Source organism: Buteo buteo, chromosome 6 (genome assembly GCF_964188355.1).
Source record: "Buteo buteo chromosome 6, bButBut1.hap1.1, whole genome shotgun sequence".
Taxonomy (NCBI): Eukaryota; Metazoa; Chordata; class Aves; order Accipitriformes; family Accipitridae; genus Buteo; species Buteo buteo.
Genome location: NC_134176.1, coordinates 6,690,040 through 6,716,260, shown reverse-complemented (window position 1 = coordinate 6,716,260; position 26,221 = coordinate 6,690,040). Strand labels below are relative to the sequence as shown.

General features: G+C 49.5%; 1 protein-coding gene across 3 annotated transcripts in view; it reads right to left on the bottom strand.

Annotated features, from left to right (window-relative positions):
* DAAM1 (dishevelled associated activator of morphogenesis 1) overlaps positions 1–26,221 on the bottom strand; it is a 98,355-nt gene that overhangs the window by 48,641 nt on the left and 23,493 nt on the right. For all 3 annotated transcript variants that reach the window (XM_075029592.1, XM_075029594.1, XM_075029593.1), the window contains exon 3: positions 10,627–10,850. In XM_075029592.1, the coding sequence (XP_074885693.1) occupies positions 10,627–10,809 (183 nt within the window). In that variant the 5' untranslated portion in view covers positions 10,810–10,850. The remainder of the gene's footprint in view (positions 1–10,626; positions 10,851–26,221) is intronic.

The window sequence follows — 26,221 nt, the reverse complement described above, 5'->3', positions numbered from 1 at the left end:
TACTATGTGGCACCCAGCAAATATGAAAACCCTCATAATCAAACAGTGACTAATGACTGTTATTCTGAGTTGTAACAGCAACTTAGCTGTGAAGAGTCAGGTCTTTGCTGGTTTTACGTGTATGGGGATTCCGGCACCCACCTCCAGCCCTTCGCTTAAGCTTACTAATGGCTGTCTCAGTACTCCTTGGCCCGAAGCAGGCTACTCAGAAACTGCCCTTCAAACTCCAAAAGATAAGAGAGGACAGGAACATTAGCCATTTTCCAGGGGCTCACAGACCACTGTACAAACGCAGCTCTGACAAAGCCTTTAGCAATTGCACAGCGGGGTGGTAGCGCAGCAGAGAAGCCGTGCACAACCTCAAACCCATATGCGCCTTCAATTAATAATCACGAGCTTGATAATTAGGTAATTCTAACTGGCAATTAATTTTATAGGCCATTTGCAAGCCATGCACTCCCGCTACAGCGTGCGATGTTGGCGGCTGTTGAAGAATGAGAAGATAACCAGTGGGTCGGTGTCCATCGCCCCCGCAGCCCTCATCCCTCACTTCAGCCTCACCTCTCACAGCTCTGCCCCTTCCACCTGGCTGCCTCCCATGGCAGGATCTGCCAACTTCGCTATTTTAAATATTTTTTTGGAATCGGGTCAAAGGCACGTAAAATAACAGCCTCATTTTGCTACCAAAAGGAAGTCTCTGCCCAGAGTGTTTTTACTGGAAAGAGATATGCTACTCTTAAATATTCATCCCGTACAGTTAAACTATTCACCTTTAGATCAGGAAACACGTTTCCACATTAAATCTTCATTTGAATATGGTTTAAAAAAAAAAAAAATCATAGGGGAGATTTGATTCCCGGTGTGTATTTGCTATTTCTAGGAGGCAAAATACTTCCATGCAGCTTGCTTTGCTGACGGCTCTCCGCTCAAGCCAAGCAAACCTCCCCCTCTCTCTGAGCACGGCGCGAGCTCCAGCGAAGGTGATCCCACACCATTCTCCTAAAGGTACCTTAGAAACACGTGGCTCAGCTCAGCACGCTGGGAGCACAATCCCATGGGCCAAACAAGTTTTTATCAAGTGATCTATACCTTTCCCTTGGAGAACACACAGCAGCACTTGGGAGGGACATGTTACCATGGTCTGTACCTCCCCAAGCTGGCAGTTGGGTGGTATGAGGAGCCCAGGCCACCGGAGGTCATCTGGTCCAACGCTCTGATCAAGGAGGGCCACCTAGAGCTAATGCCCAGAACCATGTCCAGATGGCTTTTGAGTATCTCCAAGAAGGGAGACTCTACCACCTCTGGGTTGCAGCCACCGTAGTCTCCAACCACCTCCTGAAGGCAAAGCCAGACCAAGCAGAAAAACGAGGCATTGCCGCTGGAAGAAATGTTTGACCCTCCCAGCAGAAAGGGCACCAAGTCCAGCCCCAGACTCACAGTGCGGTCCTCGGTGCAAACTCCTGTCCCTGCCACTTCACCCATGCCGCAGTGGATGTTTTAATGAGCTTCTTCCATAGGCTGAGAGCCACAGGCTTTAATGGGGGCAGCAGCAAGAAGGCAGCAGGATGCTGCAAATCTCCTGACTTCAGAAATGACCTCCAGAACAGGCTCTTGGAGCTGGGCGAGCCCGAGCGCTGCCCACCCACGGCCGCAACACCCCAGCACGACCATCATGGGTTCTTCCCCTACACCCCACAGGTCCCACGGGCCACCAAACATCCTGCAAGAAGTAGCGGGAGAGTAGAGATTAAGTAAAGGACAACTCCCTGTACAGGGGTCTGCACCACCAAAATGTCTTTAGAAGTTGTAGGAAAAATGATGAAAAACTTTTAAGTCTAATGCACCTTTCTGGCCAATAAACTGTGTAGCCGTAATACATGGAGGAGTTGGGGGAAAATAAGGAGATCATCCATTGCCATAATTGAAATAAAAATTAATTAAAATTTGCTGGCTTGTTCTGTGTTTATATATACATACATATGTGTGCATATATATATATATGGAAGCAGACATACAGAAAGACATCACCGGATCAATAAATGACCAACATAATAAAAAGCAAGTGAATTTACTCCTGATGGATGGATGCAGAGTTTAGATACCTTCTGTAAGTGAGACTACAGCACATAAAGGCAAGCTCCATTGCATCCTCAAAGCACAAGAGATCCAAGATTGCTTAAAAAAGAAGGAAAAAAAAAAAAAAGAAAGAAAGAAACAAACAGGAACTTTTTGGCAACATTTGGCATTAACTGGTACAGCATGGGAATTAAAAATTAAATAAATAATGGCCTGTTGAAGCCTGCATCAACTTCCTTTCTCAGGGGTCATACCGCTTTTTCACTCTCTTCCAGGCATTCTTCTCCAAGTTCATCAATTTGATTTATCCCAGAACGCTGCAGTGTCAAGGGAAACGGCAATCAGCATTTTTTCCCCCCGTACCTCATCTAATCTTCTTCCGCTGGGCGAAGGCGCTGCCCGCACGGCCAGCTGGGCAGCTGCCTGCCCGTGACTGCCAGCCCTGACCGCGATCTGCACCGGCGCACGATAAACCTCTGCCTCAGAATCCATCTTACTCAGCTCGTTATTTTCTTTTTAAGCTGTTTTCTTGAAGAAGCAGACTTATTAATCAGTGGCCGTTACAGAGCAAACAACAACCGCCTTCACACGCATCCTGCACCGCAGGAGGAGCTCCTTTATCTGCAACATCTATTTAGGTGATTACAATTCTCAACATATGCAGATTTATCTTTTTTGTTGGTTTTTTTTTTTTAAATAGGAAGGTACTGAATGAAGTCTTTTATTTTTCGTATTAGTAATAAAAATACCTCCTCCTCAGCACACATCTTTTCAGCCATAGGACCCTGAGAACTTAAAAACAACCCCTCAGACAAACTGACCCCAGCCAACATTATCACTGTATATTTTTAACTTACCCACAACAACATGCAGCTGGAATTACAGAACATGAAGAAAAATCAACTATTCATATTTCTTAATGAATAAGCATAACAGATAGAAGATTTTTATTAATTTTGCCTTTATCATGTAATTAATTTTTTGAATAAAGGAAATTGCTTACAGCAAGGGAATGAGTAGCAGCAACAAGGAATAATGTGTAAGCACTTCAAAGTGCTTATGCCTAGTCAACCTCCTCCCACACTGAATTTTTAGTCCCAGATTGGAAGAGAAAAGACCTCAATCCACCCTGCTCTGCAGCTTTCAGTTATCGGCCTGAACGCATTGGACATACGTAAATAAAATATGTATTCTTTTCTTCTTCTGCAGGAAAGATTATGGCCATCAATAGCTGATTTAGCTCTTCAATAAACTCTAGCCACAGCTGGTTCATGTTGCCATTAGTTCAAACGCCTAAATGAGGCAGACAGCATGTAATGCTTTAATGCTATTTAATTTAATTCATTATTTCAATAGGCTAAAGGTTTTAAAGGTGTTCATATTCCAATACTAGTGTATTTTAAAAGAGAAGTATCCACTTAGGTTTCCCAATCTTTTTTGCTGTAATATATATCTATAACCGCTTATATACTCTTTTTTTTATTTATTGAGCTCGGCCTTCTGTGACCTTTTCACCAACATCATCTGGAAAACCTTTCTCCCATTTGAATTAACACAGGGTACTTTTCCAGCCTGAGTTATTGATCTACACAATTTTCTCCCTAAGAGCACTCTCAGATCTAGAAGTTCTGCAGGTGGATTGCCTGTGCGCTTTTTCCACACAATTGTACATAAACCCTGAAAACAAAAAAAATAAGGTGTATCGGCCCATTATTTACTACTGTGATAGCTAAAACTGATTAAATCCCAGCAACCACAGCTGGGCATGACTGCCCTTTGGTGGGTGCACCTCCTACCATAATAAAGCACAAAGCTCGCGAAAAATAGGAAGAAGATTTCAGATGTGGATTTCCCACCTATTTACGGAGCCAAAGAAGCGGCTCCCTTTTCGATCAGTTTTTGGATATCACCTCTGTGGCTGCCATCCCTGAGAGCTACTGAAGTTGGAAGTCAAGCCAACAGGTCAAGTGTGTCTTCAGATGTCCCCCGCCTGACAGGGATGCTCACGGAAGAAAACTGTGCATGGTTGGTCTGGGGCTAAACCGCTCCAAGGTTTCCCTAGATAACACCCTGGGAAGGGCTTCAAAAAGGGGCTGGGTGGGAATTAGTGGCTGCAAAGCCCCACGCCAACTTGATCCTGAAAGCTTCCCAAGATTTACCACTCTGCACACGGGACCCGAAGGATGCAGCCGAGGGAAGCAGGAGCCAGCCACAGCCTGATGCTGATGGGCAATGTAAGAAGGAAATGGACTCCTTGCATACCCAAAACTTGGATGGGACAAGTGGTCCTCATTTCCCCACAACCCTGGCTTTAGTCACACCTGGCATCCTAAAGACATTTTTAAGAACTTAGTCAGGGTCAAAGACAGAGAGTCACCCCGAAGGAGTCAATTTCTGACTGAGGTTTGATATCCAGCAAGATGCCTAGAGCAAGCAGGCATCAGCTGGGCTTATAGATGTGTTGTTGGGGAAGGGAAGCTGATCCCTGTAAATAACAGTATTGATTTGAACACTGGAGTTGGTGGGAATTAGAACCTCCGGGTGCTCAGGCAGGATCCTGCCTGTGGGGCTGCAGAAAGCCTCGGCTGCCAAAAGCCGACTTTGGTGATGCTTGCACGTCGAGGAACACCCGGACTCTGCCGGCGACAGATACTACAGCGGTATGGACAGCTTTCACTTGCATCTGCCAACAGACACGAGGCATGCACGGACTATTCCCAGCAGGAAAGCTTCCTGCTGAGGTTGGTGATGAAGCACAACCCATGTGCTGCTCGATCCTGCCTATAACTCCAGCAACACCCAAGCACCGAGCCATCAGGAAGGAGAAGACCACTGCTGGAGCAGATGCCCCATCCAATGAGGCTGGTACTCTCCGTGGTGACCTGTGCCAGAAACACTTGGAGCCGGCACAAGCCAAAAACCTAAATGCCCCAATTAAGGTCACCGACGCGTTACCGAATGAGCTGCCCACGCATCTCCCAGGGATGTGGCCTCCTCTTTTACGAAGTGCAAAGTGGAAAGCATTTAGCAGGTAGACCATATAATTTTTCCACTTCAGCTGTACTTCTCCTGGAAACAAAGGGGTTTCTTATGTGCTCTCTACCTTCAGCTGGAGTTCACATTGTGCTATAACATGGCTCCTTTGTAAAATTACAGGTCGGGAACAGCATGGTTTTTGGGCAAGCCCCCACACTGGTTTGTAGCTGTTACAGATATTGCAATTACATGAATGCTTCAGCTGAAATATAGCATTCCTCAGTGGATTACTTCATTCAGGTTCGTGGAACGCGTGTAGGCAGAAAATCCTTATTTTCTCGCCAAGTAGGTGTGTGACTTCTGTATCAGATGCTTACCTATTAAAACATACGTTTAAGAGATTATCTGTGAGGGTATAATGCCACGAGGTGATGAAAACAAGCGCTGTGAGTGGTGGGCTGGGCTGGGCTGAGAGCCTGGCAGGTCCAGGCTGTTCACATCTAATGAGCAGAACCTGGGCAGACCTGTAAAAGTGTCCACATGGTTCCCTGCAGAGTGAATTTAAAAGCAGACATTACCGAATCACTTGGTTTTCTTCCTTAAAAGCAACCATAAGCTCAAGGGAGCTTGGTCTTGGGACATGGTGGTGGGACAGGGTCAGAAGTCCCGTGCTGCGTGTCTGACCCTGGAGGGACTCTGCAGAAAGGGGTGTTTTGCCCAGGACACAATTTTCTGAGTACCAACTGCATGCTTTTCTTTGCATATATAGGGGAAAATGGCTTCGGCCACCATTCAGTGGTTCACAAAATCCTGAAGTCCTTAACGCTGCAAAGACCAGGCAGCAAAAAATGACAGCTGACCTGCAAGCATGAAATGCAAAGCTTGGCTTTGCAGCTGATCCCTCAGCTGTTACTTAAAAGCCGTGTTGTTTTGCAAGGCCAAAAACCTCATACTTTCTCCTTACTGGATTAGAAACTGGGGGAAAAGCACATTACTTAAGTTCCTAAGTAAAACTGGATATCTCTAGCAATGAGTTCCCAACCTGGCACTGTTATTAACATGTAACAGTGCTCACAGTGACCGCACCACCGCTTTCTCCTCGCATTGAGGTAGTCCTCCGCTCCCCATTCGGGCAGCGTATAAAATTGCAATCATCCCAGCACGCCGAGAGGGCGGGAAGGCACGGCTCTGCGGGACAGTTACGCATGGAGCATCTTACCCGAGCAGCCCACCACATCATGAGCCACAGACCGATCACCCACCATGAAGCATTTCAAAGGCGACACAGAATTAATCTCTGTGACGGGGGATGCTATCTCCTAACAGATAGCATCCAAAGAGCGGCTCTAATGAAATGCATTAGTTGCCCCAAGTACAGCAAAAACAAATGCTGTAATAAATCTTGTAAGCTGCCAGAGACCTTTTTTTTGTTCCCCAGGCTCCCAAGTTTCCACTACTTCATAAAGCAGCAGGGAGGGATGGAGCAGCCTTCCACGTTGCGGGAGGGGAAGGCATAAAGCCCAGCACTTCAGAGACCATGTGTGAATATCTCCCCTCCAGCAGATCCCAGTGAAGGCAGTGACTAACACCATGCAACGTCAGCGGGCAAGGATCTGCAGCAGTCCTGAGCCCAGGGGGCTGGGGACACGGCACAGCCACCAGCCACCCACCTCCTGGCATCACCTCCCCAGGTCCCTAAGACCTGCTGGGTGCTGGAGTTTGGGCAGAGGGACCCGGGGAAGGTTACCTGTTCTGGTTTCATAGGCTAAAAGTGGGCTGCTGCCTATCACGGGCGGGATGCAGGGCTAGACGGTGGCTGCTCTAATTTCTTCCCCGTTGCTAATGACAATGAATGCTCCAGAGGCAAGCAAAGCCACGCTGGACCCGGCGGCTCCTCCAGGTGGTCTCAGGAGTTGCCGGAGCATCGTTCTGGTACTGCTGGGACAGAGATGGAGATGCTGCCCCACCGGGAAGAGTGCCAGCGAGGGGTCCTGTGTCCTGCCGGGGCTCCCGCTGCCCTCTCCAGACCAAGCCGTTCAATCCCCCCCGTGCCTCCAACCCCCCCCCGCCTGGTGCACATCCCGTGGGGCCGATGCACACCACCACACACAGAGCGTTTCATTACAAACCTCAGAGTGACAGGGAGTGTTAAGCAGATATAAAGGACATCAGTCATTTACCCATCTGGTGGAAAGTCTAGTTGCTGGCAGAAAATAGGGAGGATTGTTACGGCAAGATCTACCATATGGCCCCATTATGCGGAGCTTTGCAAGTGCTTTCTCTGAGCGCGCAAGCAAGATTTCAGCCTTTGAAGAAACGCCGTATTGTTAGCCTGGATACGCAGGAGCCTCTTGAAAGAAGCCGTGGCAGATGGCACAGCTTTGTTCTCTTGGTTCGCAGGCAGCTTGCGCAGCCCCAGATATTCCCCCTTGCCAGGGCCGAGCAGCCCCACGGCACAGCGATCCTCCTGACGTGTCCTACGGGAGGACCAACGGTTCCCGCGACTCCTTAAATCCAATGGATGCTGCCTGGCAGGTACCACACCGCTGCACGAGCCCCAGGAAGCAAACGCCGCCGGCCCGAGCCGGGGGTTGCACCGGTGTCGATGCAAGGAGAGCTGCACGAAATTGCAAAAACCTCGTCCCAGCCAAGAGAGCTGCAAATTAGTAAATCTTCCTGAAACACCCTGCTTTTGTCTGTGCCTCCCTGCCAGCACCTGCTCCTTCCTGGGTGGCTGAGCCTGGCCGGAGCCCCAGCAGGACAGCGGACAAAGAAAAGCCTTTCAGACGGGGCTGGTGCCCGCTTGAGCGACATCCCAACAATACCCCGATGAAAACCCATTCAGCGCAGGCGGGGGGAAAGGAAGGGAAAGGGAAAAGCTTCCTCCGGGAGGAAGCAGCGATCAGTCACTGACCACAGCAACAACATCTGCATCTGCCCTGAGCCCGGGAAAAGCCCCTGCCTGCTGCGTGCCGCTGGCTGGGACAGAGCACGTTGTCCCTGCAGCTCAGGATGAAATCGGGCATTTCTTACAGGCTAATTGTTCCTGTTTGTGCCCAGGCAAAAAAACCCATCCCTTGTTTCCCTGTTGTTCCTCCTGAGAAACACTTGCAGCGCTACAGAATAAAACCCGAACTATTTAACTATTCTATTTAACTATTCCATCTAACATAAAGCAGGCCATAAAACAGACACCGGGAGAGCAGATCATGCCTTTAGCTGACCTTGGAGTCCCAGCTCCTCCACGTCCCTCTGCAGCTCAGGCTCTCGTCCTTGGCCGCTGGCACGGGGCAATCACCGATTTCTCACGCTACGGATGTTCCCTGACTCCGAGCAACAGGCACACTTAAAAAACACCCGAAGCCCAGAGAATACTTTGTGGGATGGCTCCAAAAAGAAAGAGTTTTTGCCCTTTGGTGTATGCAGCAGGATGGGATCTGCGGAGCAGGGACCCTGCTGGATTGTTGGTCTCTGTGGGAGGATTGTCCAGCCCGGTGACCAAACCCACTGCTGCAACGTCCTCAAAGATACCACCCATCCCAGGCCTGAAATCTTCCACTCCTGCCACTCCAAGTCCCTAACGGGAACAAATGGGGCAGAAAAGTCACTATTAAGCTGCAAGAGAAGAGTTGGCCAAGGACCAACCTGAGCTGGCAAAGTCTCCAGATCCCTTCCAACCCCTTTGACTTCCCTCAGCCCAATCGACCGAGACAACCGAGGACTTTGGAGGGAGCCCTGGTCCCACCGAGCGGGCACAAGCCATCCCGCGCCGGACAGTCGAGCGTGACAGGCTGGGTTGCATCGGGCTCCTGCAGGCGTAAAAATCAGCCCAGCACCTCTGAGTGCTTTCTCTGTCTCTCTTCCAAATGTTACACAGTGGGTTTATACAGAAACAGTGGGACACTTTCCAAACCATTTAACTAATGCTGAAATTTAATACCCGACACCAACAGGTTAGTGAGAGCAAGAAGGAGCTGTTGTAATGGGGGGCGGGGGGGGGGGATTTGCAACTTCACTCCCCTGAATGGGAATCTGCCCTCTTGCACCCGCGGGGCAGAGCTTGGCTTCCCCCTCCTTCCCACCCGGCACTGGCTTGGGTTGAGATTTGCCTGATGGGTTTTTTGGGGAGCCAGGGGGTTGCAGCTGCTTGCACAGGAGCACGGTGAGCACTCGCTGTCCCCCCTCCCTATATGATTTCAGTCCCTGGGGAACCAGCATGGCTCCTGCTGCCGGTGTGCCCTGGAGCAGCAGCTGCCTCTGAGCCTTATTCCCACCCTTGGCTGGGGGAAAAAACCCAAAATCTCGGCAGCACGGAGCAAGAGATGGAGAGCAGAAGGGCATATCCCGGGCCTGACTGGTCCCTGCAAGCACCGCTGGGCTCCTGCCTCAACCGCACGCACAGCGGTTCCCTGCGGCTCAGCCTCTGCATCAAGCATCTGGCTGAATTTGGGGGAGATGCTTTGAAAATCCTGGGCTGAGATGAGGTGCCGCAGGCTTGGTGGGGCTCCAGCACGTGAGGCCGCGTAGATGCCTCCTTTAGCCCGGCTGGCGATGCCGAGCCACAGCGCAACAAGCCCTTACGCCGCCTTTGGCTGGGGCATGGGGAGAGTTTTCCATGGGAAAGAATTTCCCCAGGAAAATCCGATTTGGCCAAGTTATCAGTGGAGAAAAATGTGGAACGGAGGCAGTCACTCCACCTGAACAAACCGAACCTGACCAGTGGCATTTTGCACAGTTGCTGCCAGAAGAGTCCTGCTGCAGGGACGTCTCATCCCCACCGTGCTGTGTTGGGTGTCCCAGTCTGCCAGATGTCTCATCCTGTCCATGGAGAAGGACATCTGGGCAAAACTGGCTCTCGTCATACAACCTGAAGCTCTCCTCTACCAAGTGGCTTGGTCACCAAAACCACACTGCCTGGCATCTAACAGGACATGCTATATACCATGAGGTGTGACTGAGCAGCATCACGACTCCCAGCTCCCTCTGCGCATCAAAACACCGTAGAGAAATCCCATTGCACTGCTGAATCAACTCCAAGTGGAGCACTCTGGGTCCATCCAACAAACCACACCAAAATGTTTTCGCTTAGACGAAATTAAAGCTTTTTTGGCTGTCAATTATTTTTTTTTCATGTTTTTCAGGGTTTTGGTACTGAGGGATAAAGAAACAATATCCTGACTGTCCAAATCTCAATTAGCCCACACCCAAGGATTTCTGTGAAGCAGAGTGCCCAGCAAGTAAAGTCACTTTGCACCTACAAGGGACAACCTGCTTTACTGGCTCGGACAGCCCTGCATCACCTCAGAGGTGCACAAAGCCAGACCAGCCCCCAGCCCCTGCTCTAAGAAATCAAGGCTTTCTAACAAGAAAGAGAAACCACCCCAAACTGGCAGGACTTTAGGGAGGAGCAGAGCTCAAGGTTCAGTGCAGAACCACTCCCAACAGCAGCCCCTGATGCTCCCTTCACCCCAAAGCTTGCCTGAAAACTCAAAACCAAGCCTGGGGAGACTAGAAAGAGGGGAAAAAACACCCAGGGGCTGGGGAGGGAATAAAAATAAAAAGCATCCTACTCACCACCAGCTCGGTGAACATGACGTCCAGCTCCTCCACCGGCGGCATGGGCAGCGCGGGCTCCATGGTCTGGAGGGCGAAGCTGCTGTCATTGCGCAGTCGGTACGTGATCTCGGGGTGGTCGCTGCTGCGAAAGCAGCAGAAGATGAAGGAGATCCCCCGACCGCTCCTCTTCCTTGGGGCCATGGCCAAAATCCTCTGCGTCCCTCCCTCCTGGGCACTAGATCCTGAGGGGAAGAGAAGAGAGGAGGCTCAAGCAGCCGCCCCGCAGCGCTGCGCTCCCGTCCCGCCGAGGGGAGGAGGAATCAAAGCCACCCACGCGCTCGGCGCGGAGGGGAAGAGCGGAGATGGTTTACGTGCCAAATATTTCTGCTCAGATTTGATGTTTACGGTCCTGGCAACCTTGACGACCGCGCGAATTAAAAAGATGCGTTTGCTTTGCCTTGTGCCGAAGCTGGCAGCGGCAGGGGGGACACGCCGCCATCCCCGTAGGGAGAGGGGTCCCGGACCCCCACCACTGCTGCAAATCTCAGCAAATCCCCGCCGACTTCCCCATGCGGTGGCAGCCAGGCCAGCCCCCGTCTCAGTCTGGCTAGGGTTATGGCAAATTTGGGAAGCTGCTGCCAGGAACAGCTGGATTTACTCAGAGCCACCAGGTACATGGTCCCCAGCACGGATGACTCCGTGCTTGAAGACCTCATGTGGCTCAGGATGCCCTGAGCCACAGATGGCAGCAGAGCTGAGAAAATACCTTCTATTCTCTCCTCAGCTCTTAAACGTGTCCCTAAACATCCACCGGCAACTGCCGGTTGGGCAGCTTTTTTTCATGGAAAGTTTTACTTGGCTTTAATTAGATAAACCCTACTTGAAATTCCAGTAAATATTTACAAGACGCGATTTCAGCTGATAAAAATCACACGGTGCCAGTAGCTCAGACTTTCCTACGCAGTGCTTACGTCGGGCATCACTCATGCTGGCGGTCACTTGGGTTTTGCTGATTTCTGAAACTCAGGTTGGGAGCAAAGCTCAGGGCGGGAGACATGTGTCTTGCCTGATTGATAATGTCAAGGACCTGGCAAATACTGTCCCAAAATTGCGACCGTGAAGACAACGATACAAGAAGAGAGCCACCTACGAGGAATGAGGATGGCAGAGAAACACCCTAACAAAAAAAGTCAACCAACAAAGTAGAGAATTTTTCAAAAGCCTAAACATTTGTCTTATAAAGCCACACACCCACACATTTTATCTCTGCGAAACAAGACGCCGAGATGTTAAGAGACAGGACAAACAGCCAAGGTTAATGCAGAAAGTTGAAATAAGGATGACTCAGATTTATTAACAAAGCTATGAAGAGACTTGGGAAAAAAGGTCATCATTTGAAGAGGAGTGTCTGATCTCCCTGGAGCCAGCCATTCCCTTCTGACTACAGATTTATACACCCAAATAAACAGCTGCTGTGATCTGCGGAGAGCCAGCACCAGGTTGGGGGCAGACCTGGGGTCAGACCCTGCACCACCGCTTGCATGGCAAACGCTGCCCTCCCAAAATAGGGACCTTGCAGAAAATTTAGGCTCTAACCACATTACTTTAGCAGAGGGATCTGACCCTTGAAATTATCTTCGATGTCACGTTTTTAGCACATGGTGTAATCATCTGCTGAACCACGAACGGTGGGAAACAGCTACTGGGTCTTCACACTGGATAATCCCAGGCTGTGCAATTGCTCTATGCCCAGTCCGGAGGGTCCCTCTTCCCAAAGAGCCCTGAATCTCATTTCACATTTAGCATCTTGGATGTAGAAAAATGCAGCCGCTGGAGGAATTTCAGCTGCCATGAAAGCTCTCTCATCGCAGCTTCTCCACAGCCAGCACCGCAGCAAATCCATTAGCAGCCTGCTGGCATCCCTTCAGTGTTAGGGGGGGTTGGGACCTGCTGGGGAGTTTCTTTCCTAGAGGAGGGAGGGAAACAAAAAAACATAGGCACACAGACCTCTGTCCCCTCCAACATGGAGGAAAACATTGCAGATTGGGGTTTTAAAGAGCCACGAGGAGCAGGGCACAGACAGAGATGCTGGTGGCTGCCCAGTGCTTCATGCCTGGCACAGGAGCTTGGTCCCGACCCACACATCCTCAGCTGTGCAAAGTTTGGTTGCTTGGTCATTCCCAGTCCACGTGTACAGCCACGCCATGCCCAGAGCAGGGCCTGATCCTGCTCCCGCAGCTGGTCCGGAGCAAACAGACCTGTTCTCCTCTTCCACACGGTGTTTTCCATCCCGTTTTCAACACCACGTCAACTTCATCCTTGAAACCTGCTGCTACGTACAAGCTCTGACTTGGGCTTGCAAAAATGTACTGAAAGCTTTTATCAGAACAACACCTGCTCTTCAGAGATACACGCTCCTGACGATGTTTTACGAGGAGTTTGAATGACAGACTAAAAGACAAGGTTTTATTTTGGGTTTTAAAGCAGAGAGTCACGTAGCAACCAAGACAAGGTATTTTTGAGCTGCTTCCAACTTTGGAGCGACTGAGGTTCCTCATTTTCATCTATAAACAATTACAAAAACCAAACCACCCTATAGTGCAGGCTGAGTGGGCTGTAGGTTATTAGTAATCAAGGCTAAAAAGGGTTAGGGAGAGAATATGTTAGCTACCAGGCAAATAGCATTAAACCTTCAGAAGGCTGATGAATATTCATTGACGTGATGGATCAAAATCAAAACACGGCTCCCTGGCAGGTCTTGGGGAGCGGCAGACAGCGCAGATTGCACCGTCAGAAGTCCAGCTACGCAGCCTTCTCCTTCCCTGCTAAACCTACAGAAATCAGTTATTCATGGAGAAAAACTGACAGCCCCTGGCAACCTGGAGGCTTGCATTAAGGACAGCAGAAGGGACCAGTTCCACACAGCATCACATGTTAACTGTCCTGCTCCCACCTCCCATTTATACCTTTAAGCGCTAATTAGATCAATAAATTTAAGTCAGATTGTGATCTAATGGTGCTTTCTGGCCTTTACTATTGAGCAGGCCAGAACAAATTAAGTTTAATTGCCCCTGTATATACAGAGCCAGGGCAGATAGGATGGGAAGGGTCACTGAAGGAACTTCTAGCCAAACCCCAAATCCCAAGGCAGGACTGATGGGGCTGAATCATTCTCAAACAACTTTGCTTTCACAGAAACAAGGGTGGAAATGTGTGTGTGATGGGCTCAGCCTGGAAGCCCAGGGAGAAGAGGATGATGAGGAGAAGAAGCTCAGCCCACATGTGCCACCAGGACCGACTGGGATCCCCACGCAAGACAGAGGCCATGGGCTGCAGTTCAGCGATGCACAGAGAGACAAGTTTTAGGGTTTTTTCCCAGTCCTAAAAAAAAGCATCAAGCCTACATCGCCCTGAGCAGTGCTTAAATGAAATCAGTCATTAGGAGAAAATTGGACCCCGGTGTCGTTTCCGCCTTTGCTTTAAGGAAAGGAGAGCAGCAATTACCGCTTGCATATTCAACAGCCTCCTCAGCAAGCTAAATTAGCCCGTGTGGAGCAACGTGCTGCCAAAGCCTGTCTGTGACCGATGCCCCAACAAGCTGGTTTAAAGCCAGCACCAGTATTACAGCATTGCGGTCTGCAGCCTAAAAATACCCAACAAGGGTACAAACACATGCAAAGGAGCATGCACGCTCCCCTTCACACCCGCCTCCAAAGCCGCCCAGAAGCTAGGAGCTAAATCCTCAAATATGAATATTAGTGTGTTGTTTTTCTGGCTCCTCTCCCATCCCCTCCCAAAACAAGGATGCAAGATCCTGAGCGAGCTCTTTCTCAACGGAGAGCTTTATTTCAGTGCATTGCACAAGGGGAGAGTATTTTTGTGCAACTGCAGTAATGCTCACTGACCGTCTCTGCCGAGCCCCGACCGATTTCGGCATCTTGGGCCACGCCAAGCTTTGCCTCCCCACACCCTGTAGAGTTTTGGTGCAGCCTGGGATGCTCCTGACCGACAGAAATTTTCTAACTCTCTTCCATCGCTGCAAAGTGACCTCCTTGGCTGGCGGTGGCTGAGAGGCGCTTGGCCTCCGCAGGCAGTTTTGGAAGACACTGTCACCCCCACCAAGTGCTAGAGCCAGGTGCCCTGGATCACTTTTTACAGCACGTAGAAGGCAGAAATTTGGCATCCTACACATTGCACCCTATGGTTGTGCCATCCCACCACTGAGCAATGGTGCAGCCTCCCCCTCAATGCTTCTCCCCATGCATCTAACACCCAGCGCAGGGCGCAGTGCCGGGGTGCACATCAAACCCACTAAAAACTTCCATCATTTGTTTAAGCAAATATTTCTAGATTATTTTCCTTCCATTGTAAGTCGTGTCCAGACCTCCACAGCAATAAAACCTGGATGCTCCCACAGCATTTTTCAGACCAGCTGCACGTTTGAGGCATCCCCTGAGAAGCATCAAAGCCTTCCCTGGGCACGTTTGGATTTTTCACCTTATGGACCCAAGACAGCCAGCACCCTCCCTGGCTCTGCTCACTAACCTGACCTCTTCTTGGTTTAGGTCCCAATTGTGAGCCCTCCGAAACGTGTGCGTGGTGCTCTGCCCATCCGATCAGGCAGCAGCATTTAGGCTCATCCCTCTCACGAGTGAGAAGTGCTGCTCCGTTTCATGTTTGCACCAAAGCCGGTGCAAAGAAACAGTTTTTAACAAGGGGGACTCAAGCATTATTTAATTTTAAAAATAAAAGATTTGAAATAGAGCCCTTGCGTGGATGAAAAGCTCAGAAACAGGACTGCCGTCCCCTAAGCAGGAGCCACCACCCTCCCCTCCAGTGCAGAAGCCTGGAGGACCTGAGCCCATCACCAGCACCTCCAGCATGGATCCCACGCTGAGCACGGTGCCAGCATCCCCAGCAGGGCTTTTCCTATTTAAAGTAACCAGGATGATTTTTTTGGCCACAAGCTCCCATGCTGATTTCCAAAAACCCTTTTCTCCAGCATAAAGCTGTTTTCAGGCACAGGCTGAGCAGGAAGGGAATGTTTGCGTTTGGTGAAAATCCGTGCATATCGGCAGGAGGGGGGAAAAACCCCAAAACACTTGGCTAAAAGGCTTTAAATTGTTTGATGATTGCCTTTTCCCCCTTCATCTACCTGTGAAACAGCAGCCGCAAAAGGGCATGGGGACAGGACCCTTCCCGTGAAGCCGCAGGAAAATCAGCTGCCAGGAGGAGCCTGACTCATCGCTAAATCACAAGAGCACTAATTCTCAGCCTAAGCAAATCTCAAAGACTTGGGTTTCATGGATTTATAAATACATCTGCCAAATCCTGAATTACCCTCCTCCCCCTTCCCAGAAATCCTGTTATACTCCATGAACCCAACAAAGAGAGTTTTGCATCTCCAAATCTTGCTCGGGCTGCCCAGTACCCAAAGGATGCTGACAGGAGCTGGCTGCAGTCGCAGGCTCTCAGCTCGCTCCTGGAAAGCCCCATCTGCCAGCACCGTCAAAAACCCAACGCTCGCCTGAAATGTGTTGCCTCTTCTTTGTATTATTCCCTTTTCTTGTGGCATTCGTCACAACCTGAAGCATACATCTGGGCCTGCTGTCTCGCAAGAAGGCATTTTATGCTGCTCAAGGGCAGACGAGCTTCAGGGGCTCGATGGTGAAATTCAGCAAGAAAAATCAAACCAGTTGATTCAGAGAGCCAGTAAACACTTATACGTTCATTGGGGTGGGGGGGGAAACCCGGTTGCACAAATTTGTAACACACCAGAAAAAGCCTTCTTTTTTCCATCTTAACAAAATTTACATCTACCGCAAGCAGCAAAAGTGCTGGGAGAGGCTTTTTTGTATGTGTCTGCATAGGGCTCCCTCCCAGGCTGCCCCCCAGGGAGGAGCTGATGATGCTACTCAGTGAAAAGAGCAACCACCTCCATCGCATTGCGAGAATATCACAGCCCAGCTTGCAAGTCGCCTCTCCGGCGCACAAGCAAGCTCCCGGCCAAGGGAAGCACACACGCTGTTGACTCTGCAATCCATTTTTTTGTGGGGAAGAGCGTGGCGCACAGCAGGGTGAGATGAGATCTGTCTTAACGCTCTCCAACTGAAATCAATCCTCCGAGCAGTGCCGCTCGGTTTGGCAAGCCAGCAAAAGTCTGGAGCAAGGGATGGTTGCCGGTGTGTTGCAGGACCACATCTGTCCCAGGGCATGAAGGTAAGCCTGGGTCCAAGGAGAAGATGCTGAGGGCTTGCAGCATCCATCCTCCACGGCACGAGCTGCCCCAGGGATCCCCACACGGTCCTTTACCCCTCTGCTGGTTGCAGAGACCAGCACAGCTCAGTGCACAGGTGAATCTGACCAGGGAAGATGCTGCTGGAGCAAAACTTTGTTTAGTTTTTGAGGATTAGAAACCAAACCCTCCTGGAAGTTTCCCTGTCAGCTAGATGGTGAGTAGCGCAGTAACACTGAAGGAGGTCACGAGTTCTCCACTAAAAGGGTAAACTTAATCGGTGACGAGCTGAGTGCCGGCACCAGATCCTCTAAACCGCTACAGATTGCTTCTTATGGGAGCTCCAGCAGATCAGCTCAGGCAAATGCCATTTATTTCAGGAACAAGGACAACAAGCGTGAAACCACAGAAAAGACCCAGTTTGGGAACCTATATAAATATATATATATTTCTTAATACTCACTAGGGTGCTAAATGACCCAATTCTACAAATGCACATGTGCCTTTTTTCCAGCAGCTGGGTGGATTTGTGGTCCTTCTTTTGCAGAAGCAAACAACAAAGAGGGGTGGGTTGGTGGTAGGAGGAAGAAAGAGTTTTCAAGTCACATATTCCTCCCTTAAATGCCCTGAATGATTTGCATCCTGAAACCCAGGCACAGTCAAAGGTGAGTTAAGCCCAAGAGACTTCCCAGTAAGGCGGAGGGAGGCGGAGGCGGTGGGGGAGCTCTCCAGGAAGGATGCTGGAGCATCGCCCTGCACTCCCCATGCCCCGGTCTGGCTTCAAAAGGCAGCACAGAAAAACCCTGCAGAAAGGAAAGGCGACGCAAGGGACCGTTCCTCCCAGTGCTCCCCTCACCCCGCTCTTGTTTTGGGGCGGCAGCTGTCGGTGCGGCGTTGTGGTGGGGCTCAAAGGGGCAGAGACGGCCCTTTCAGAGCCAAGGTCATGCGTGGGGAAAGATTAGCACTGACCTGGGGCTCTCCCGAAAGCCTGCAGCCTTGCAGAGAAGACCTTCACAAAAGTTGTCCTTTCCCATTTGAACCTGGTCTCTCAAGGGAGCCTTTGCGGGTGTCCAGGCTGGGTGATGCTAAGCCTTGGCTAGGCAGCCCTTGAGGCCAAAAACAGTCAAGAGAGAGACACAAGACCCCCTGAGCAGTTCAGGGGGCTGCTACAGCACTACCGAGCATCCCAGAGCGGGCATCCTCCTCCATCCCACCTCCATCCTCATCACCTGGCACAAGCACAAGCCAACATCCAGCCCCGCTCCATTTCCATTGATGGTTTTGGCCCCACCTGGGGGAAAATGCTCATGCAAAGCACAAAACACTTCCAGGAGGCTGATAACAGCGAGTTGTGAAGCGTATCAGAAGTTACATATAATTAGCCAGGAAGAGCAGCTTCAGCGATCAGAAACCTCCTGAGATGTCGGGCGCGGGGACCACCTCCTAGCCCAGCCGCTGGAAGGAAACCTCCCCTCTCAATATTTCCCTCTCCATCTGAAAGGATGTGGATTTAAGTTCCTTCATTTCTGAGATCACTCCCGGCTCTGACTACTCCCTTTGACGATGCAAATTTTGTCAATAAAAACTCAACAGCCTGGCAAGCGGGGAGAGAGGAGCTGTATTTCCCACTGGAAGAGGATATTTGTTTGCCAATTAGCCTTTTCTTGGAGAACAATAGTTCAATAAAAGCCTTCCTTTATTTTAATTCCCCCTTTTTTCTCCCCCCAAGCCTCAAGCCCTGCTCCTCCAGTGAATATTTGGGCTCTGACTTTGATTTATCGTATGCAAAGCCTCAATGCTGAGCTTTCCATTTCACTGCTCCCCATTTCAGCAGTAATCCCCGGGGTGAGATGGGCTCTCTGAGTGTAAAACTAAGGGGTAAGGCAGGCAGGTTTTTCCACTTTTAAAGCCTCTTAATTAATTTCGCTTCGCAAACTGGAGTTTCCAAGTTGCTCAGCAGCAGATGCTTCCAGTCCATCAGCACAGCAACATCTGCCGTGGGGCCACCACCATGGCAAGGCAACGAGGAGCTACCAGCTGAGTCCCTACGGGCTAGTTTTGGGTTGTATTTGGAGATTTTTAGGATTATCCATGCTTAAGGTGAGGTTACTGGAACCACTGGTGTTCATGCAGCTCGTAGTGTGTAGCAAGCTGGGTTTTTTTCTCTTTCAAAACGGAAACTGGGTGGAGACTGCTGTAAACAGAAGTCCTTCCTAACAGGGACCCTGATGGGTAGATATCATTAACTTCAAGATATCATTAAACTTGTAGTCCAGAAAGTGCCCAAAGCAAACAAAACACATTTGTCAGATCTCTCAGCTGGCTTACCCATCTGCAATGCTGATTTCCCTTTAAAGATTTTTAAACCCTGATGTTAATCCAGAGTGATTTTTTCCCCCTGAAGTACGAACCTAGGGCTGAGAATTCCTTGATAAATATGTCTGATGGCAGAAATGGCCCGCTGGCTGCTTGCCTTCCAGTATGACACTAATACCTCCCCATGCTTCAGCAGATGAACACCGAAAAACAATATATGTGAGTTCACATCAGGCACAATGCGATCCCAACAGCTCCAACGCAACGCCTGCTCCCACCCGGCCTGGGAAAAAGCAGCGATTTTTATCACATTACACTAAAAGACCGTTTGCATTTAAACATAATAGAGAAAAGCAGGCAAGCACAGCAAGCGAGACTAATTGGAAGGCTTGATTACTTCTGTTTTTTTAATGTGGATGCAACACAACGTAGCCTATGGCAAAAGCCCTGCTTTGACCAGGATGGAGCTGCACCACCCCACGCCACGAGACAGCAGGACTCAGGTTTCCCGGGAGAGCTGCTCAAACCCACCACCTCCAATTCGGAGGACCCGGCTTAATGGAGACATGCCGTTTTAACTGCCTAACCTAAATTGCCTAACCTTTAATTCCTTGCCTCCCACCCATGGCAGGGATCAAGGAAGGGCTCACTCCAAAGTTGGCCGACTCATCGCTGCCATGGACAGACTGAAGGAAGGTCCCTCTTCCCTGGCAGGACCATCCAAAAGGGAATATCTGTCTGGTGGAGATCCCAAGGGGATGCATTTAAAAATCAATAGAGGCTATTTTAACGCTTAATCCAGGAAAGTATCAGCATCAGCAGCATCAATACAAACCAAATTTAAACATACTGAGTACAAGCACAGGATTTTTATTTTTTTCTTTTGTGCATTGATTTAACCAAATCTGTTTTTCCCCAGACACTTTGAAGTCCAAACAGGGCATCTGTAGCACGCCTAATGCTTCAGGCATCCTGCCTGTCTCCATCTCTAGATGCTGCTTAAAAAATGAGCCGCTCCAGTGAGGAAATCCCCCTCGAAAGTGCAATATTGCAGTGACAATGGCCACCCCCCTGCCAGGGCTATGTACAGAAGTGGATTTCTCTTCTTTGTACGTTTTCACACTGCACCCGACAATTGCAATACAAGCTTCCTATCCCTGTAGATATTTATACAATGATCTCCCTTTTCATTAAAAAAGAAAAAAAGCCCAGCCTTGCAATTGCAAAGAACTGCTTGAAAAAGTGACCCAAGGGGACCCTGAGAGGCTCAGACACCCCGAGAGAAGATAACTGTGTTTGAAGTTTTCAATTTAATCTCATCTGCTGCAGGAGGGCAGTCTGGGTGTTCATACATTTGGGACTAGCCACACTCCAGACGCACCCACAAGCACAGACGTACCTTCCCAGTGGCCACCGCAGGCATGACGTGGGCTCAGAAAGCCACAACGTCACTAATTTCTGTTGGGGTACAGCACCACGCTCTGCCCCCTTCCATCCGCCAGCTCCCTCCTGCACACCCGCTGCTATCTCTGCAGAGATGCTCCATGGTTCAACACCATCACTTTGCTCACCTTCCCGAGTCTTCAAACCAGTCCTCGATTCTCCTGGCCCTTTCCAGGCTCACAACTCCTTGCAGATGACTTCTTGCTTGGGGTTGGAGTCCACCACTCTGGCCAGCAAAGTGCAAGTACTTCTCCCCATAGACACCAGTCCAGTTTACTCACAATCCGAAGCAATGGCGAACTTCACCTCTTCGAGGGTTCCTGAGTCCTGGTGGTGGCAGGGTCTTCAGGGGTCTTCACATCTACTATCCAGGCAAGGCTTCATGGTACCGGTGGTGATCAGCACCTTTGTGACATCCCTTCAAAGCTCACCCAGCTCTCCAGTGAGAAAGTGTGTCCCCAGCACCCCAAAACACCCCCCCATTCCTTTAGCAGCTTTGAAGCTGAAACACCTCTAGCAGCAGAGGTGGCAATTGAGTTTGCTGATAGGAGCCACTCAGGGCTGCAGCTTTCCATTAACCAGCTTGCCAGGTCTTTCAACACTGCCCAGACGACACCACTGATAACGAAGCGGGGCCCAGCAGGTCTAACTAAGTTTGACACACGGTGAGCTGAGCCCAACTCCTTGCTTCATGCTTCCTCATGCCCATGTTACGAGGGTCACAAGCCGGCCAAACAAAGGCTTCAAGTGGGGCGAGCCACATTCATTGGGCTCCCAAAGTGGCTAAGCAGAGCCCTGACAACAAAAAAGCAAAGCCAAATCACTGACTCGGGGGCAATGATGTCAGAGCATCTCTGCTCTGACACCCAAAGGTACCATTGCTCTGCACTTTGCCATCAGATGAAGGTCACCACGAGAATGGGCTGGGTAAGGCTGTTTTCTGCTTAGCTCTTAGCACAAGCACATCCATCTCAAACCCTCCCTACAAAGGAACAAGAACATCCAGAACCTCAAACATGCAGAACCGTGAACACCCAGAACCTCCAACATCCAGAACCTCCAACATGTAAAAGAACCTCCATCTCAAACCCCTCCCTGCAACGGAGAGCCTGCAGGTTTGCTGCCTAGCCACTGCCCTAAACCTTGAAAAACATTTTCCTCTGTGTCTAACCTCTGTAGCCCATTGCTCCAAATTAACACTGCAGTTTGGATGCCCTAAACACATGCTAATGAAATAACTCAAAGAGAGAGCAATCCTGAGATCATCCACAATCTCGTGACTGTCCACAGGGGAAGGAAATTAAATGGCTTGTGGATGACAAATCTCAGCAGCATTTTCCAGCACAAGACCTGTAACGCTGGTGAGAAAGCTTGAAGAAGCTGCAAATTGGATTTAGGTACCTGAAAACTCCAGATACACTCCACTACCACCAGAGATGCCACAGGAAGAGAAAACACCCTGAAATAACTGCCTCTACAGACAAAAACTTTCAGCCCCATTAATGCAGGTTTTTAGAGCTGGCAGAAGCTACCCATCCTCATTGACTGCAACACGAGCCGTGAGAGCAGGAGGAGGGGAGAAAAAGCATCTTCCAGGCAATCACAGGCTTTTTTTGCCCAGTTGAGTGCCTCGTGGGGAGAGCAACCCATGCATCAACAGGAGCACTTGAAGCATGCCAGTGGTTTATAAATTCACTTTCAGTAGATTTACCAACACGTCATATGGAAAAGGAATGTGTGCTATGCAAATCCAGCCCCAGACTGCTCCCTGCCTAATCTAGCTTTAGATTCAAATGCTTATTACCATGGCGTCTAATCGGGTAATGCGTAATAGACAGGTTTAGTTTGGGCTCCCAGTACTTCAGCTGTGTTCTTACTACAGCACCAAATGGAGAAGGAAAAAAAAGAAACAAAGAGAAAAAACTCAACACGGCGAAGAATTCAAGCTCTGGTGGAAAGCAGAGAACAAAAACCAGGCGCGGAAAAAAAGTATTTACACCTACCAGTAAAAGCCAGGCAGATATGCAAGCATTTGGCAGCTCACCAAGAACACAATGAATGTTGAGTCCTGTTCTCACCCCGTCATATCCCTGCAGGGAAGTAGGTGGCTGGTCTTTCAGGGTCTCTTCTCCCCCCCCACCTCCGTGAGACATAAGGTGATGCAAGGATCTCACACACCCACGTAGGACCCATCTACCAGCAGCTAGCTCCCAGCAGCACCGAGTACAGCTGGTCACACCATAACCTCCAGACTACCTAATGGATGCTCTGGGCACCCATGCTCCAAAGCCTGGGTAACACGTGCCAACCAGGAGCTGTCTTCTGGTTTGGGGAGGAAGGGTTCCTTTGCTGCATCAGGGGCTGCAGCAGGACACAGGGACCATGGGAACATCATTCCCGAAGGCCACCACCTCCCTGTTTGCTGGCACCAGCCACACAGCAGGGCTTACACCATGGCCAAGGTCATCTCTGCCCTCACCTGCACCAGGCAAGGGGATTCATTTCACATCTAAGTTTGTCAAATACAGTTGGTCTGTCCAAGCCATATGTCATCCCTGGTACCTCCAGGATACAACCCAGATGCCAACCTCTTACCTCCACCATGCAGCTACAACTCAGCCACCGTGCACCAGAAATAACCCAGGGGCAGGGACACAGGACCCACCACTCAGGCTTGACAGGTTCTTCTCTCCATCTGCTGCTCATCTGCCACGCTAAGCTTTCCTGCGATGGAAGATGGTGAGGTTTTCAACACTATCGTCCAGCTTCCACCTTCAGGATGCTGAAACCCTGCAGCTTGTCCTCCCTTGCCTCCACAATGCCAAATGGCATGCAGACCTGCAACCAGCTCCAGCAAAGGGTCAAGACATGCAAATGTTGCTACCCGCCTCTGAAGACCCTACAAGACTGCGTTGACCCTGCTACGCTACAGAAACTACACTCAGTGGGGTAAGCACCAAGGAATACCAACACTAACAAAGAAGAGATTTCCCTCCATGAACCTAAGCAATATAAGCTACATTTATATTAAGTCTGCAGGATGAACTTACATTTATTAGACATCAGAGAATTCACGTAGGCGAACATCGCCCCTGCAACACCTACGTGTCTGTGCAGAGTCCAGCAGTGTGGGCTCTCTAGTGTCTCGTAATGTGGTAAATCCAACTAAAGCACTCTTTATGGCTTGGATGTTCATAACATTTATGTGTATTCCCTGGTGTCTAGTACAGGCTGAGTTTTCATTGCATCCCTTCCCTTAATAAAAAACCTCCACAACACCCTTCTAACCTGATGCCTGTTTTGACAAAACTTGCAACAGCACCACGTATTTGAGATGAAAATCAACCTGGAACAGAGGACAAAACCAGCCAAAGGACTTGATGAATTGTCAGTTACAGGGGATAAGGAGTAGATGGTCAGACCAACTTTAAAGCTTCCTTTCATTAGGAAACTAAGCTAAAATCACAGGTTAACTTTCAATGATGCATGTTATTACTGAGGAAAGTGAGGCGGCTGATATTCTGCCTCTCAGCCACATGTGCTCTATGCTTCATCATTTACTGAATGAACATTCAAACGCTTTGAAAGGAGAAGGAAAACAAACCCAAAGAAACTGGAGGTTGCAGCTTGCAGCGTTTCCATAAGCCTGTTCAAAGACCAAGCCAGATTTACCAGCCCCTGCGTCGCTGCCCGGCTGCGTGGGCGGCTGGCCGGGCTCTCTCTCTGGCTCTGCACCTCCCCAGCTCGTGGCAGTGCCTGGAGCTGGTCTGGGGGACTTTTTTCCTCACTCCTGTAGTTGAAATGACAGCTGGGATGGTTAAATAGGGTAGAAAGACCCCCTTTCCTATGCAGCCCAGCCCACAGTGCAGAAGGAAGAAACCCTTTGTGAAACTCCCTGCCTGAGGACATGGATGGAGATGCTAGTGGGGGAGTCCTTCCCAGCACAGAAGGAGCCACGCAAATAGTATTTGCCTGGCCACAGGGACTAAATACCCCAGGAAAGTCATACTCATTTGTAAGCCAAAAAAGAAAGAGTTCACATTCCCATATTTATACCACTACTGCTTCTGGAGCTCTGTCTACAACAGTCTCTGGGACAGGGTCATTCCCAGTGATGACAGTGAAGAGGTCCCAGTGAAGAGGTCCTTCATCCCACCATGGCACAAAGACTCACGAATAGTTCACACACACATATTTCCAAGGGGAAAAATATTTTAAAGCCTCAGAAGCTGCATTTTTGGAGCTGTGGATAACACACATGCAAAGAGCATGGTTCACTTATGATAACCCAGGATGGCAACCCACTTCAGATGTAAAAATAATTTAATGAATAAGTATATTTAGATTTATAACCCCACAGCAGCTTTATTTATAGGGATGCCAATCACTTTTACACAGATATAAAATTGGCTGGCAGAATGCCTTAGACTATATCCAGAAACCCATCTGTAACAAATCTAAGCTGTGATATCTCTGCAGACGTTTGGCCAAACAATAACGCTAATGCCAGCCATCTTGACTTTAAACGTACAGATGGGCTGGTGGGGGCTCGCCAAGCCTGCCACACGGCCAAAGATGGATGAATTTTGCTATCACCTACTATAAACTGGTTGGGGAAAGGACCAGATGAAGGAAAACCAGTCACCGTCTGGGCTGTGTGGATGTTAATACCAACTCAACGCTGGCTGCAGAGCAAGCCAGCATCCAGCTGGCTACAGGTGAACCTCTTTCAAAACCTTTCATCACTGAAATGGGGAGCTACAAGCAGGGAAAAAAGTCCTACTGGAGCTCTGCAGCACCTTTAAAAGGCAAGGGAATTAAGCTAGGGCTCTTGCATATAGTTTTTTGATCCATCGCTCAAGACACAAAGCTGGGACAGAGGAAGACGCAGGAGAAATTAATTGAAAGTCATGTCTTGGCTCTCGACCTCAAAGCAGACGAGGATTTCTAGTGAGACTTCTCCTCTTCCACCGCTGCTCAGGATCTCACAGCTTTATCTAAACCTGCAGAGGTCAAGGGGAGAGGTTGCCGTTGATTTCCACGGGGCTGGCGTTGCAGCATCCCAGATTGCCCTGTGTTTTCAGGGTGGGTCTGGGGGCTTTCTGTTGCTGCCCCTCCAGCTCAAGCAGGGACCACCTGGAGAACTGAAAAGTCGCGTCTAATTCACAAGAAACAAAGAAAAAACTGCTCTTCATCCCAGTGGGGCTTCTGAGGTCTGGTTGTCTCAGAAATGGGGCAAAACAGGGATGGTTCCACATCAAGTACAGGCTATGGGTAAATGCATCTCATCCATGAAAGCAGCAGTATTTTGGCAAATGCCAAGGCAGAAAAGGTTACTCTGGAATATTACTTCAAATAGCTCTGGGAACAAACCCAGCATTAATTTTCAACACTTATTCAGCAAATTATTTGAATAAACTGAGGGAGGCTTGCGCACACATACTGACAGCATTATTTCATAGATTTTTGCCTCTGCTCCTGAGATAATTTATGAGAAAACAAGTCCCAGCAAACACGATTGCTTTCCAGTTCAATGCATGGATTCAACTGACCCTGCCTTGGGGACAAGGTAACCTCTCAAGACCCCTTCCAGCCCAATTTTAATACCATTTTACACCG